This window comes from Ascidiella aspersa, chromosome 1 (genome assembly GCF_963924565.1).
Source record: "Ascidiella aspersa chromosome 1, kaAscAspe10.2, whole genome shotgun sequence".
In the NCBI taxonomy this organism is placed as follows: domain Eukaryota; kingdom Metazoa; phylum Chordata; class Ascidiacea; order Phlebobranchia; family Ascidiidae; genus Ascidiella; species Ascidiella aspersa.
In genome coordinates, this window is record NC_139447.1 from 19,393,030 (window position 1) to 19,410,307 (window position 17,278).

Genomic DNA, 17,278 nt, shown 5'->3' on the forward strand with positions numbered 1-17,278 from the left:
AAAGTTTTAAAATGACGTACGTCGGGTATATTGTAAAATAGTCCACTAACTTATATTCATGTTGGAAAAATTTCCAACAATCTTAAAGTTGTATGTTTAACATCCTTGTAAAAACTTTAAAATATAGACATTCAGCTCCACTACTGTAAACGACTTTAACACAACACGATTTCCCTTTTCTCTCATAGTCATGGTACTTTCGTTAGTAGAGTTTGTGCCAATAAAATAATAACTATATAAAAAAAATAATAATAGCTAGAGTTGCGTCAATAAGTTAATGTAAGTAAATACTCTTGGATTTCCTGGTTTCTGTTGTTTCCGTCTAATTTTTTGGGATATATCTGTTAAGTCAGCTTAAGATTTATCTAAATTTCTAATATTGTCGAATTTGATAATAAAAAGGTAAATTGAAAACAACAATATTTATCGAATTTTGGCTGAAAAGATTTTTTTTGTCAATCAGAAAAAAAAGTTTTACTTTGAAAATAAAAAAGCTGTACAACCAAAATCATATATAAACTATTGCTGCCAGGCATAATGTCAAGTTTGTAGAGCTCTTCTGACAAATGTTATTTTTTATTCCGACGTTTTGACATCCTATACAGGTCGTCTTCATCAGGGTAAATAACACTGAATTCGACTAGTACAGGGGTCGGCAACCTTTCGTACGCAGTGTGCCAGTTTATGAAGAATGTCAAAATATTAACAACTCGCGTGCCAAACATTTTTCTATGTTTGGTTTCACACTGGCAATCAGGGCTGCGGAGTTGGTTAAAAACAACCCGAGTCCGACTCGGCCAAAATATCAGATTTCATCACGTCCAGAGTCCGACTCAGCCTCTGTATTTCACAAATTTACGTAACAAAATTAAGGTGGGTATTCCGCAATCCACTTTGGGGTCATGGAAAATATGCCACGAGCATATGCTATTCCACCTTAACAATTTACATTTTGCTGCCTTATCAGTTTCGAAGTTTAGTACTGCGCATGCCGCACACGCCGGACTCTGGTAGTTTTACATGGTCTTACTCAACTCCCTAGTGCTACTCAGCAGCCCTGCTGTTATCTGACATCTAATTTACGTATATTTTTTAAAATATACTTCGATGCTTTTAAGCCGATACCTAGAGGTGTTCAGTTTCGCTTTTTGTTGGTTTCTTAGTCGCACAAAAACACACAGGCTTACTTTTAATGTAGGTTCTCAACCTTTTTAGCTTACGGACCAGTAAAATTTTAAAACAATTTTGGCGAACCGGTGGACCTTCAAAAATTAAAATCCACCCAAATTGTAATTATGACACAATTATGCAACTTAAAAGCAAATAACGAAAACTTCTATGTAAAGAATAAACTAAGTATAGAACTTAGCAAACCGAAAATCAGTTTGTTTGTATGTAATAAAGGTTTGCTAAGTTCTATACTTAGTTTATTCTTTATCATTGATGTGCAACCAGAATCGTTTGTTTTCACCATTCGGATTCAGGCAGATTTTGTTATTCGAAAGAATACTTTGAAACTTCTATGTAATGAGAAATTTGCTGCTGTCTTTTTTATATCATACGTGTTATACGTGGTTCTATTGAAGTTTTTCATGTATAACTGGTCTTAAAGTTTAGGATTTAAACGAGTTGTAGCCTACTTTTAAATAGTTGGGCACAACACTTGCAGCATTGTGACGTAAGATGAAGTCCAAAGTAGACCGTTAACTCTATGTTACGTCACAAGCTGCAAATTGCGGAACTGGCTAAATTCTAAATTTGATGGACACGCCGCCTTCAACATCTTGCTTTTTGCAATTAAGATATAAATTTGTAGTATATTTGGCGGACCGACAGGAAAGTTGACGCGGACCGGCGGTTAAGAACCACTGATTTAGAATGCCCTGCTTTAACGTAGTAAACGTAACGCCAAATTTGGGGCATTGTAATGTAATACGAACGGTTAGTGGTAAACAAAAAGTTTGACGCTCACAAAAAATAATATTAAATACAACACAGTTAAGAATTTGTGACACGAACTGGCAATGTGTGCAACCATTTAGTTAGCGCTAGTGTTAGTGATGTAATAGTAATGTTAATGATGTGGTAGTGATGTAATGGTTACACTTTCTTAAGGTGATATAACGTGCGCGTTAAATCAATTGGCGTGCCATGCAAAATCATCTTGCGTGCCACAAGTGGCACGCGTGCCGGGGATTGCCGACCCCTGGACTAGTACATCAGGGTAAATAACACTGAATACGACTAGTACAGTGCACGATAAACAAAGGAAAAAAGAATGGAACGAAAGCATGTTACAGCGCAACGCAAACACCGCGCGCTAGCGAATGATTGGGCCTTTGATCTTTATGCAGTTGCCTGTTGCATGCTGACAGCAGCACGTCTGTTTTGATGTTCATTGTGTTGCCCCGTTGGTGAATATTCCATGACTCAAAAAAGTAGTCTTTTTCTGTAGTCAGACTCCCGGGCCACAACAGACAGCGCATTGAAATCAATACGGTGGCCTTGTGATACCGCGTGATTGGAGAGGGCCGACTTCTTCGCGTCGCTGTTGGCAGCATCCCGTTGATGTTTTTTTCGACGGGTGTTGAGTGACCTTCCAGTCTCCCCGATATATACTAACGGACACTTGGCGCAGGGAATAGAATATACAACACCACGTTGTTCAAAGGTGTTGATAGGATCTTTCGGGTGACTCAGTAGCTTGCGAAAAGTATTGGCAGGTTGGACGCCAACCGCTACACCAAAGTCATGCAACATACGCCGCAGAATATCCAGTTTTGGTATGTACGGAAGTGTCACAAAACCCTCTGTTTTTGGATGAGTCACCTGTTTGGGACAAGTTGCCCTCGATCACGGAGAATCCAATTGGGGTAGCCATTATATTGCAAGGCTTTGCGAAAATTTATAAATATTATTATTTTAAGCAATATATATTGAAAAATTCTTTTTTGTGCCATTTTCTAATTTTGGGCTGCATGTTTGCACCTGAGTTCGCGCAAAAACAGTTCATCTATGTAACAATTTTAGAGTTAAAAAATCTGACATGTGCACCCCAAGGCCCTAGTTTGTAGTTTGGCATGTACTTTATTCATTTGTTTATGTCACAAAAAATTTGGAGCCTTTGGCGCAGTTTTTTGTTACGCAATTTACTTGTTAAATTTGTTTATCACCTAAACATGGCAGTGGTAATACATTCCATAGGCAAGCAAATGATTAACTTGGGACGCGACCAAAAATACAATGAATTTAGGCCAAAAATGCTTGTCACCAGAAAGTATTTGGTTTTATAGAAAATGAAAAAAATCGTTAAAATAGAAAAAGTGAATTTGTTTTAAGAAGAATGGGGGTAGTTTTTTAAAAGGCGATTTAAATTGCTATTTGAAAACTTATCTTAATACGCGTGAAGTTAGTTAATATTTCACCCACCAGCTAACAAAGATTTACCTTAAAAACTAAAGGTATTTCAAAAAGTAGAAATTATTAAGACACATGATTTTAAATTGTTAGTTTTTTTGTCAGTCCTAGACATGTTGACTCCACCTTGTTTTTATATGTTCATTTTACAAGATATATACTTATCACAGATTGAAACTATTTTAAGCTTCTGTTAATGTCATATTTTGTGTGCTACGGAAAAAAAATTTTGGACACATGTTGTTGTTGTCCGAATTTTTTTTTTTTTTTTTTTTTCTTCAATAAATTTTTTTGTGGATCACTTTTGACAAAGAAAACAACAAAGTTGGAACATCAAATTTTCACAACTGTTAGATACCCTTTCAAAGTTGTTTCTAATACAAAATTTTTGTGCCCAGGATCTAAGGGAGGATTTTAGGGGGGCAAAACTGTCATTTTTTGTTAATTTTGGCTTTAAGCACTTTTCAGAGATAAAAAATCTAAAAAAAATCTGATATTCTTATGGATGATGGAAACATGTCATATACAAGGTTAAGTAACAAAATTTTAAACCTTGCTCCTAAACTGTTCATCAGGGGGGGGGGGGGGGGTCAAAATGCACAACACTTTAGGAAATTTTAATGATATATTTACACTACAAGGAAATGACGTAAAAATCTGAAAATTTCATAAATGTTTGAGAACCATTAAACATTTTACCTCCTGGAAAAAGGGGAGGAATTTAGGGGGGCAAATAATAAAATTCGGCTCTGTTGGTGTTGGGGGTGTCTAAAAATTAAAAACAAAATTGTTAAATATTTTTCAACTATAAAGACAAATTATAGGTTTGCTTCACACCAAAGTTTTGACTTTTAACTTTTTGTCCGAATTATGTGGCCCGAAATAAAACAAACTTTTTTTTAGTTGTTTTTGTTAGAATTATGTGGCCCGAAAAAAAAAATTTTTTTTTGGACACATGATGTTTTTATCTGAATTATTATTTTTTTTTTTTTTTTTTGCGCAATACCCCCCTAGCAAAATATACAAAAACCGCACACCCTGTCTAGTTTTTTTTTTTTTTTTTTTTTTTTTCAGTTAATTTTTATGGCTCACTTTTGACAAGGAAAAAAACATAGTTGGAACATAAAATTTTCACAACTGTTAAGTACCCTCCCAAAGTTGTTTCTAATATAAAAAAAATTGGTGGTTTTTAGGGGGGGTAAAACTGTCATTTTTTGTTAATTTTGGTTTTCGGCACTTTTCAGAGATGAAAAAATGTAAAAAAATCTGATATATTTATGGATGATGGATACATGACATATACAATGCTAAGTAACAAAATTTTAAACCTTACCCCTGAACTGTTTATCCGGGGGGTCAAAATGCACAACACTTTAGGAAATTTCAATGATATATTTACACTAGAAGGAAATGACATAAAAATCTGAAAATTTCACAAATGTTAGAGAACCATTTAAAGCTGATGTTAAAATAAACATTTTACATCTTGAAAATAGGGGAGTATTTTAAGGGGGGCAAAATTAAAATTCGGCCGTTTTTTGTGTTTAAAGGTGTCTAAAAAACTAAAGAAAACATTGTAAAACAGTTTTCAATTATAAAGACAATTTATAGGTTGCTTCACAGCAAAATTTTGACCTTCAACTCAAAATAATTAACCCATGAGGGAAAATATTTAACCAAAAATATAGAAATTAAAGTGATTTTTTGATGGAAAAAAAATTGCAAACAAAGTGGTGTACACTGCCTGGCAGATTTTTCCTTTAAACTTGCGTCAGTAAAATATGTTTTGTAAAAGCAATAAGTTAATTTACTAAGAGAAGCCTCTTTCTAAAAGGCAAGTCGCACGCTCTTAGTTTCACTGAGACGAGACCCTTTTACAAACTAAGCACAGCAGGGAGCCAGCCGCTTCGCGGCCAGAATAAAGCAAGCGATATGAACAAATTCTGTATTAAAGGTTTTCTGCCGGCTGCCGCTAGATTGGAGTAGCTGTAAAGAACTAAATCGATTACGTCACACTTCTGACTTTTGTCCCCAATGAGAGGCGTACAGGGGTGCAAGAAAAAATTATCAAATATTTTTTAATTATAAAGATAAGTTATAGGTTTGCTTTGCAGCAAAATTTATATTAAGACCACTGGCAATCAATCTTGTAAAAGTGCACCATGTCCAACCTATAACACGCAACTTCGGGCCACATCCGCTTTTGCCTGCTAAAGCACCGAAACTGGAAGCACAACATTGGAAGTATATGGGCACTGACAAATAAGACCCGTTGAAAGAATATAGAATAACTAAGAAATAACACCCTGGTAAAGTATAGTAAAACTGCTCTGTACCCCCCTGGTATAATATAGTAGAACCGCGCTATACCCCCTGGAAAAATATACAAAAACTGCACACCCTGTCTAGTTATGTGGCCCGAAAAAAAAAATTTTTTTTTGGACACATGTTGTTTTTATCTGAATTATTATTTTTTTTTTTCAGTCAATTTTTTTGTGGCACACTTTTAACAAGGAAAAAAACATAGTTAGAACATGAAAATTTCACAACTGTTAAATACCCTCCCAAAGTTGTTTCTAATATAAAAAAAATTTTGCCCAGGTTATAAGGGGTGGTTTTTAGGGGGGCAAAACTGTCATTTTTTGTTAATTTTGGTTTTGAGCACTTTTCAGAGATAAAAAAATGTAAAAAAAATCTGATATATTTATGGATGATGGATACATCACATATACAATGCTAAGTAACAAAATTTTAAACTTTACCCCTGAACTGATCATGCGGGGGGTCAAAATGTAAAACACTTTAGGAAATTTCAATGATATATTTACACTAGAAGGAAATGACATAAACATCTTAAAATTTCACAAATGTTAGAGAACCATTTGAAGCTGATGTTAAAATAAACGTTTTACCTCTTGAAAAAAAGGGGAGTAATTTAGGGGGGCAAAATTAAAATTCGGCCATTTTTGTGTTTAGAGGTGTCTAAAAAACTAAAGAAAACATTGTTAAATAGTTTTCAATTATAAAGACAAATTATAGATTGCTCCTCAGGCCAATTTTGAACTTCAATATAAAATAATTAACCTATGGGGGAAAATAACTAAACAAAAATAAAGAAATTAAAGTGATTTCATTCATAGAATAAAAACTGGAAACAGAGTGGTGTACACTGCCTGGCAGATTTTTTCATTTAAACTTGCGTCGGTAAAATATGTTGTTTTGTAAAAGCAATAAGTTAATTTATTAAGAGAAGCCTCTTTCTAAAAGGCAAGTCACATTTTGTCCCCAATGAGAGGCGAATAGGGGTGCAAGAAAAAATTGTCAAATATTTTTTAATTATAAAGACAAGTTATAGGTTTGCTTCGCAGCAAAATTTATACTAAGACCACTGGCAATCAATCTTGTAAGTTCACCATGTCCAACCTATAACACGCAACTTCGGGCCACATCCGCTTTTGTCTGCTAAAGCACCGAAACTGGAAGCACAACATTGGGAGTATATGTACACTGACAAATAAGACCCGTTGAAAGAATATAGAATAACCAAGGTGTAACACCCTGGAAAAGTATAGTGGAACTGCGCTATACCCCCCTGGTATAATATAGTAGAACCGCGCTATACACGCCTTGCAAAATATACAAAAACCGCACGGCGGTTGTGCATTGTTGATAAACGGTTAACAATTTTCTGTTGTTTGCCTTGGTAATTCACAAGTATGAAGTTATTCGGCAAATTGTAGAAGAACTTGCTAGAAAATTCTCTTTGTCCTCCTTAATTATTTTGTTTCGCTGGCTTAGCCAAACCAGCAAGCTTTCCACTGGTAAAAAGGTTATCTGCTGTGATGTTGTATCCTCCATTTTTATCCAAATTGCTGGTAAATCTCATCAATAGGGATGTTCAAGTAGAATATCGAATCCTTGGATTCGAATCCAGATGACATTCGAATCCAATTCTGCCGTTTATTTCGGGTAATCGGAACCGATATAATTTAATGTTTTACCGCCGATTGTGCGCCTAATTGCACAAACGCGTGTGGTAAGTTGGCCTGTCGCTGCGGCGACCAATTTATAGTGATTGCTTTAAATGTAACCAGGTAGTGCAGTGTCAGCGTTTTTTCGGGCGACCAATTACTTCGCGTCTCGCGATAACGTTCGTCTAATAATTAGGTGTCAATCAAGCATTATTGGGCGAGCGACTAACGTGTAATTTCAGGTGGGGAGTTCACAATTTCCCTAAATGCGTTAAGTTGCAAACGTAACATTACGTTGTAAGAGGTGCTGGATGTCGACCAAATGCGCTATAGGGTTACTTAAGGTCAACTTTAGGCCAATATTCAGCGAGGTTATACAGTAATGCACAGCGTAATTGTCAAGTATTCGTTATGTCAATAGGTATTCTTTGCAGTACATTATTTGACTGCATAACAGATCATTTTAGTCAAAAAAAGAAGCACAAAAACCCAACAATGCTTTAAAAACAGGACCGAATTGCTAAACAGTTCTGTGTTCGGTGTTGCATGGTACTCACTATTGGCAAACATATAAGTTTTGGCAGCAACCTGGACAGTAGACATATTACAGTTTACACAACTGCTTCAAATGACAGTTGTTAAGAATGTTAAACATATGGGAGATTTTTTTATAATGATGTACACATGTTAGCAAAAAATCCCTTCCCCAAACGAAATCGAGGTTGAATAATTTAACAAAATTATACTAGGATTCGATATTCTGGATTCGTTATTGTAGATTCGAAACCTATTATTCTAGAATACCTTGGTATTCTACTTTGAACATCCCTACTCATCGACATCTTCAGCAAGTGGTACCATAGTTTTCAATTGGAGGTCCTTACTTTTCACTCCAATAAAAAGTTAACAGAATGGCCTTCACCGTAAACCCCTCTTGCATACTGCAAGGCAATTAAGGCTTCCAGCTGTTCCAGTGAAAAATCGAAGATGGCTCAGTTTGGGAGCTTTCCTCATTGTATGTGTTTTTTGGATATAAAAATAGAGTTGTCACCAAACAATTTTTAGCAACCATAAAGGCTACGACAAGCTTTGTAGGGACACTAGGATTGACACCTGATCTCACCATCACTAAGTTTGAAGACTTGGAATACACTGCTCATGCACACACCAAAAGGTTCCACGTCTATCTATTTCTTTCTATGTATTGCACAGTAAATGAGTTTCCACCAACGCTGAAATCGTTGAAAAAACCACCAGAATCGGAATCATGTAAAAAAACAGAGAGGTGTACACTGCCTCCAGATTTCGCATTTAACTTTGCGGCGGTAAAACATGTTTTTTTGTAAGAACAAATACGTTTTTATATTAAGAGAAGCCTTTTTCTAAATGGCGAGTCGCACAATACGCCCAGTTATGCTAAGACGAACCACTTGCACGCGCGGGACAATAAAGCGCACCAGATGCAGCCGCTAGTCGCTTCGCGAGCTGAATACAGCAAGCGATAAGACCGCATTCTATATTGGAGTTTTTCTGTCGCTAGGTAGGAGTAAATAGCTGTGAAGAACTAAAACGATTACGTCACACTATTGTAGTTTTGTCCCCCAATTAGAGGTGCAAAAAAAAATCAATGTCATTTTACACAATGATCTGTGGTCATGCTAAACATGCTCAGTTAAACATGTTGTCTCGAAATGTAATTTTTGTTTGTGGTATTAACCAAATTCAACAATTTCCATTCTTCATTCTGAAGGTTTTAAACAGATTTATGGTTTTTAATTTTTTTCGAAGTTACAGTTTTTAATCAAAATTTTCATGTTGGTTGTTTATTCCAGACCTGGGCAACATACGGCCCGCGGGCCGGATCCGTCCCGCCAAGCAGTTTCATCCGGCCCGCGGCTTATTTCCCTTAAAATACATATACTGTAGGCTAATCGAAAACAAGGGGTGAGTTTCTACATGTTTGGTTGTATCACACTTTTATCAGGGACCGATCTAGTCATGACCTTGCCAAAATCGATTTTTAGCCTGTTTTGAATACTAAAACGGAATTTGTGTTTCGCGCTTCGCGCGAATCTCTTTTGTCTTTCTCGTATCTTACACGCGACAACTTTACAGACAAATAGCCTCCTTTGCACAGTGGCACTCTCTCCAGCGAAAGTTTAACAAACTTACCCTAATATTTATATATTTTTGCGCGTCGAAACTATTCCGTCGACCATACAACCGATAACTTAAAGCTTTAAAAAGCAATTTTTTTATACGAAGATTTTCGTATTTTAATCTTAACTTTTGGGTCAACGCGCCACAACTTGATAAACGCCAATATATCAAGCAATGTACATTTTTTATCTGTGCTCCATGCTTTCACGTCCCAAATTAAAGTTTGAATTTTAAAACAAACATAGTCCGAATTTTTTCGAGCTTCGCGCGATTTCTAAATTCGACTTAAATTGCACATTTATGCACAACTCCAAACGTAATAATAAGTTCGTTAGCTTATTTGTTTTATACCGTCAGAGTATGACGTCAATTTGCGTGTATTTCAGATTCATTTTTGACCCGGCCCGCCACAACATTTTAGGTTTCTCATGCAGCCCGTGGCTAAAAATAATTGCCCTGGTTTATTTGAATATTTTTTGGTTGAATATAACGAACTATGAGCTAAAAACTGTAATGCAAGGTATATAAAGCCTAGCGCTACAACGTTTTTAGTCTTAATAATTTGTATTTTGTGTTTCCAACTTTGTCGTCTATTTTTCCCAGAGTATTTTAGTATTTTTGATTTATTGCTCGGAAAATACGACAAAGAAAAGTTATGTCAGGCGAACCAACGTTGTGATGCACAACACACACATTGCGAAACATTAATTTATATGACATCCCTACAAGGAAGTTGATGTATATCCACTCTATTTCAGTCACGCAATGGGTGGAACAGACGGAACAGTAGGAGATGGTTGAGTTATCTTTTTGCGTATATTACTTTTTTCAGTTACCGGAGGTATATATACGGTTTATCTGTCTAGTCGTCTTTTTATATTATCTCTGTTAACTAGTTGTATGGTTTCGTATTTATACCATATAATTAACCAGTTTAAAAATAGTTTGACGTTTATAGTGATCATTTTTTACGCTTTAATCGTAAGACATTTTCGATTTAGATAATTTGCAAAAGGCGCCAAATTCCAAAATGGAATACCATGCCAAAACATTTTTTTACAGGTAAGGTTTCGTTTAGTTGTAAAGATTGAGAGGGGAAAACAAAATAAAACTTACAAAAACACTAGCTTAAGGAGATTTATTTATAAGCCTCATGGTATTGCGACCAATGACACATTAACCATCAAAACAAAACAAATCCGCAATAATATCCCTAGCACCGGGGTTCTTAAACTTTTTTTACCGCGGACCCCTAAAATTCTTTTTTGCTGTGCATGGACACCGGTAGACAAGAAATGCTCCAAAATGACGTAATAAATTGACGTCACAATACAAATAGACTTCAGGACTCGTTATTTCGGTCCGAAAAATGTGAAAGTTAAATGGAGTCTAACTATACATTCAGTGCAAAACCGTTTAATTTTGAATTAAAGTGTTTTCTTTTAAAAATTAATTACTTTAAGTATACACTAGTTCTTTAATTAGGCCTTCATGGACCCCCTAATATCAGTTCACGGACCCCCCATTGATCAACTTAAAAGTTCTAAAAATCAGATGGCTATGTTAGTCAACGAACTGTTTTTTTTATAACAGTACCGGACTTTTGAACTACTGGGCTTTATCAGATGAAATAAAATTAATAGTAAAAGCCATTGAAATCACTTAAAAAGACGCAAGCGCCAAGGGCAAAAGGAGATGAAAAATAGACAGTCTTACATTTTTGCAACGGTGCCACGAGGGGCTTACAAAGCGTTATAAAAAATTGACGCATCTATTTATACCTATAGACCGACGCAAAGCTGATGGAGGCCTTGCGTAACCGAAGGCTGGACTCTAGGATAAAACGCAGTTCGGAATAAGGCCAGTAGAAGTAATACCTAATTGTTGGATTAAGGTGTAGGTCGGAATAAGATTTAAATCCGTCGGAATAAAACCTAAACTGCCAATAAGATCTATTCTAAACAACCCAAAACCAGAGGTCGACAACCTGCGGCCCGCGCCACCTATTTTACAACTGGACAGGAGGCTCTTAATGCTACATATTTTCGCGCTTTGCGCGAATTTGATGCATGTTGTAGAATGTCTTTCCGTTTTGGAAACCCTCTTAAAAAACCCTCTTCAGCCCAAAGGCCTCACATACCCTGTAAACACTACAACTTTGGCCAACTTAGTGTATCTGAAAATGCGTTTTATTGCGCTTTGCACCAATTTTTGTGTCGTTCAAATATAGAAATGTCATTGAGAGTTTTCAACATCCTTAATATAATTACACCATTGGCTAGAGGTAGACCAACAAATGCATTTATCGCGTTTCCTAAAGTGTTTCTATACACCTTTTTATTGTGATCCTGAATAGACCCCTTAACATTTCAAAAAAATATCAGGTCCGCCCCTGATTAACATTAGTTATAATGCAATATTTACAAATTACACGTTTGAACAATAAAATTCTTAGGTTAAATTTATTACGGCCCGTTGAGACCTTTATGAGTTGGGCTTTTTGGCCGACGACTAGGTAAAAGTTGCCGAACTATGCTTTAACGCAAAGCCATGTCAATTACCAATACCTTACCGAAATTTTTGGCGAGTGTAATTTCACTCGCCCGACAAGCAATTTTTTACAACAACCGACTGGCGAGTGCAATATTTAATGCGATATCAACCGTGGTTTTGCGAATTATTTTTTCTTCAAATTATAAGTTTACTTTCTTCTTTAAAAAACAATAAATAAAATCTGTTTTGTTCCTTCTTGCATAAAAGTAGAAAAATACGCATATTTGTTCGGGATTTTATCGATATACTGCTCAGTGTTGAAATGCGCAATATGTAGTTAGGCGGAATAAATTTTATTCCTGGCTAGAAACCTGAACATTGCCCTGGCTAGAAACCTGAACATTGCTTATTTCCAAAATCGAAACTTTGTACCAGAATTTTGTCGCCGGTGAAGCGATTGTTTTGGTGAACCGTCGATGTAGTATGTTTTAAAAGCGTTTGCGCTGTCAGGGTTGCCAGATAAATAAAAAAAAAGCCCAAAAAAGCCAAATTTCATTTGGATTTTGTTTTTCAAATAAAAAATCCCAAGAGGTTTAAAAAAAGTAAATTTTAAAATTTAGCTTTAAAAAATCCAAACTGGCAACCCTGTGCGCTGTGGAGATACGTTTTTAGCAGTGCATGCTGACCCTTGTACGTACAAGCCGCAGCCGCCTTTTTTCTTTGGATATTTTCCCTTGCGAAAAACATTCAATGCTAAAGCGCCTTCCTACAGCTTTGGTGAGATGCGAACCAATCCACTCTGGGCCCATTGTGACAAAACACGAGCGCTTCAGGATAAAGTGCAGCTGCTGCTGCTGTTGTTTTTGTTGCCGTCAAATATTTAATTTTGCCTAATTCTTCAATTTGCTGCGCATTTCGCCGATCCTCTGGCAACCCTCTCTACCACCCCACGTCACTGCTAGCATTTCTTGCTTTTAATCTTTTAAGGGGAGTAAAACAATTCTTTTTGACGTAGACTATACCCCAATGGGATATTTGGTGGGGTTGCTGGGGATTAGCCTACTTTCTTTTTGTGTGTGTAGGTGGTAAAAAAAGTAAAATGGATATATACGGTCGGTGTTGTTTAGGGATATATTTTTGAGGGCGTACGTTATGACAAGAATAGCCTAATTGTTTTAAAATGGATTATTTTTACTTCAAATGTTGAGATATATTTGTAGGGTTTTATTTAAGGGCCTTAAATTGGGATACAAAAACCGTAAAATAACAGTGACGTCATCGTTTTTTTGCATTTTTTCCTCCACTTAAACAATTTAACATACGCAAAATAATACTGTTCTAAAACATTTTTAAAGTTATCCTTAAATTATCACTTTTTACGACATAGGCGCACGTTGCACAATTCTTCTTTGGGATAAAGAAGTCGCTATGATGCACATAAACGGTTACTTTCGCGTGGTTATAACGTAAATACGGACATTCTTTAAAGTGCATTCAGATATAAGTTGGCAAAACTTCCATAGTTTTTTCTATAGTATGCAACGACGCCTTTAGCTGAAATCCTTTCACGAAACGCAAACAGGCTAGATGGTGTATAAATAATAAAACTCGTGCATAGCGCAAAACATCTTTGAATTTTCAGCCTCGTACGCGGTTTTAAGAGGTGGCAGACCGGATAATTTTTGAAGACAGGCCTCAATCAGCTCGGAAGGCCTTAGGTTACCGACATCTCATATATAGACTCTGATTATTTTACTAGCTTTTTGATCGTTCACAACAATTTTCTAAAAAGCTTGATTTGTAGTTTTTCTAAATTCGATTGTTTAAAAAGTCAAAACTACTCGTTTCTATAGTGTTGTGTTCTATATAACATATTCAATATTAGGTACTTGAAGCTTTATCACTTTTGTACAGGTCCATATAAGTATAAAAGGATCATTAAATTAAGTTTATATATTTAGCAACAAATATTCTTCTACGCAGGAAACCAGAGAAAAAAACATACAAGAATGTTTTTGTACACCACCATAGCGTGATGTTGCACGTGGAATTAAATAACAAAAAGATACTGTACGTCATACAAAGGAAAAATAGCAAGAAAATCAACAAACAAGGATACATAGAATTTTCTACTCCAATTAGCGGCAAAATTCAACTAGGATTTAATAGAATGTTTCATTTACCCACTTTTGCTTGGGGCTTATGTAACGTGTGCCTAAACTAGATTACACCACCCATTATATTTTTACCGAAAGGGTGATGAATAGGCTAATAAATAAGTTTTCATGCAAACCGTGCTTTTGGCGTGATTGTTTGAAAGGGATGCCATCAAATGTAATCTCCTGTATATATTGGAATGTATATTTATTATGTAGTTTAAAAATTTGCATTTGTTTAGTCATAAAACCAATTTTTTAATTTAAATTGTGGTTTATGAAAATCCGGTTGAAACCTAAAATAGAGGTTTTTCTAAACCTTTTAGTTAGAATTCTAAAAACTGAAACTATGAGTGTAACGCGATATTGTTTGTCGCTATATTTTCTTGAAATATGTGTAAGTCTTTTTCATTTTTCATTGGATTCCATGTATTCGTGGTTTTCACTAAATTACGTTTTGCAATAAAATTTATCAATTTCTGACAGATTTTCGCTGCCCTGTTATTTTGTCAAGGAATGTCACTATGACATAGTCATAGAACATACATGATCTTCGATTGCGACCTGCTACAAAAGAAAAGTAGTGCACAAACAACGCCTAGAACGCAGCATAGTACCAGTTTTACAGGTCTTCCTCGTGTGCCAGAGACATATCCAGGAATTTTGTGTTAGGAAGAAATCAATAGGGGACTCCTACTTAGGGGTTGGGTTTGGGGTTAGTTAAAGTGTTGTTTAGGCCTGGTTCTGACCTATTAGGTCTTTTTCCGACAGATTTAGGACTTATTCCGAATTGTGTTTTTTATTCTTACGTTGGTGTTGTTCTTATCTCGGTCTTATGGCTGGAGTCCCTTTCTGTAACTACCGCTCAACATGCCCAACAGTTTTGCCATACAATTCACTCACAACTCGCAGAAAACACATGCCTGTTCAGCCGTTACAAATGTATCATCTAATAATAATAAAAGAGAAATTTTGTGAGATGTGTGTGGCAAGATGTTTGCCCAGTCTGTCGCTGGCAGAGGTCAAATTCCAGGGCGTTTTGATGCCCTGTCAGAAATTCAGGACGTCTAAAACCGTTCTGCACATCCATGTTCGGCGCAGAGACAACTCACTAATAAACAAAATTTACTAAGCATTACACTATTAGCTAAAAGTCATAAGATTAAGGCCACATTTGCAAACATTTTTGGTGTGTTAAACATTACTGCTGTATATTTTGTAACAGCAATATGATTAGTTTGATTAACAAGTATGCAAATATATGTCCTGCCTAAAGATTAAACAGCAGCTGCATCCCATTGAAATAATTGATTAACTTTTGGTCTTTGTAACATTTTAATCCCAGGTAATCAAATTTTAAAATTCTATTTGAAATAGTGGGAAATGAAAACATTTCCTTCAAAAGGCTAGAAATTTCAGTTTTTATTTCCTTTTCTGTCCGTTGCTGACATAATGAAGTTTTATCATAAGACCGTGGGCGGGCAACTTCTCCGGTCGGCGGGTTAGATATGGGAAAATACTTGGCGGGCCGGATTAAGTAGGCTACTGCCTTACCCTGCATTGTCGACTTGAGTAAAAAAATACTTCTTGAATTCATGACATTCTTGTCAACCTTACGTTTCTTGGCAAATCCATGAAAAAATTATTATTGTAAATTATAAATATAATTTTAACCAGCGGGTCAAACCGTTTGACTTTTCCGGTTCAGGTTCGGTTCGGTTTTAAGGATTGTTTTCGGAACGCGGTTCAGTTCTGGTTTCGAGCAATTCAAAAGTTCCAGTTCAGCTCCGGTTCGACCATCGTTATTTTAAAACCGGTTCATAAAGTTTCGGTTCGAATACAATATAAGTTACGTTAAATCTAAACAATGTGTGTCAAAAAATGTAGAGAATAATCTTTGAATTGTATTTAAGTCATTTAATCTAAGTTACGTGACGTATTAAAAAATAGCAACTTATTATTAAAATATCCAAAAAATCAAAAAAATCAATGTTTTATTTAATCAAGATTTATAGTTTTCATAAAATTTTGAACGTGTTATAACTTGACTCCGTAAAATACAAGTTGTAACGTCATATGCTGGAGTTATTGTTTACAGGTTCGGGTTTGGTTAAGGTTCTTTAAAATATTCGCCCTCAAATCTTACAATAAATAAAAAGGTTTGGTTACGGTTCGGAAAAAATTGACCCGATTTCAGTTCATAAATATTGTAGCAGTACACGCTCCACCCCCTCGGGATAGGTGGCACCCTCGTTTTTTTATTTTTTAGATATTTCAATATTGAGTTGCTGTTTTTTTAATAAGTCGCGTAACTGAGATTAAATGACTTACAGTTCAAAGATTATTCTCTACATTTATCGACCCACATTTTGAGATTTAACGCAAATTATATTGTATCTGAACCGGAACTTTATGAACCGGTTTTAAAATAACGAAGGTTGAACCGGAGCTGAACCGGAACTTTTAAATTACTCCGAACCGAAACCGGAACTGAACCGGATTCCGAAAAAATCCTTGAACCCGAACCGAACCTGAACCGGAAAAATCAAACGACTCCCTGCTTTAAACTAGATCAGCGCTTTTTTACCGTTGCGCCGTGGAAGGCTGTCAGTGAAGTGCGTAGCGGACAAACGGAAAACGTATTCAAAAATATTATATTTCTTAACAATTTTTGTTTTTTTTCGGCAATGTAATAAAACCTAGCAGGAAATTTAAAAGAAATGCCGGTATACCCCAAAAAAATCGCGCTCGCTTCGCTCGCCAGCTGCTGCGCCACGACTTCAAATTCTATTAAGGTTATCGCGTTTTCTCAAAGTGGCTTTATTGTCCCTTATTAGACACGGCTTTATTACACTTTTTATTAGTAGTAATGATGAAAAAAATTCGAGGCCGTCTGATTAACAGTTGTCTTAACATTTAAATAGCACAATTCTTAATTAAAAAATTTGTGCGGACTGCAGAGACCTTTCTGAGTTTGGTTTTGGCCCGCGACTAGAAAAGGATGCCAACCCCTGATTTAAAGTCTTGGTGCAGAAAGTTGATTTTTTCCTGGTAATGAAATAACCTGGAGAAATAATGTAT

At 35.8% G+C, this 17,278-nt stretch overlaps 1 protein-coding gene across 1 annotated transcript in view; it reads left to right on the forward strand.

Moving 5' to 3' along the window:
• Positions 1 to 14,684, forward strand: part of LOC146168180 (uncharacterized) — a 63,408-nt gene extending 48,724 nt beyond the window's left edge. Inside the window, exon 13 of the mRNA XM_083388965.1 lies at positions 14,025 to 14,684. Within this exon, the coding sequence (XP_083245091.1) occupies positions 14,025 to 14,265 (241 nt within the window). The 3' untranslated portion in view covers positions 14,266 to 14,684. The remainder of the gene's footprint in view (positions 1 to 14,024) is intronic.
• The last annotated feature ends 2,594 nt before the right edge of the window (positions 14,685 to 17,278 follow it).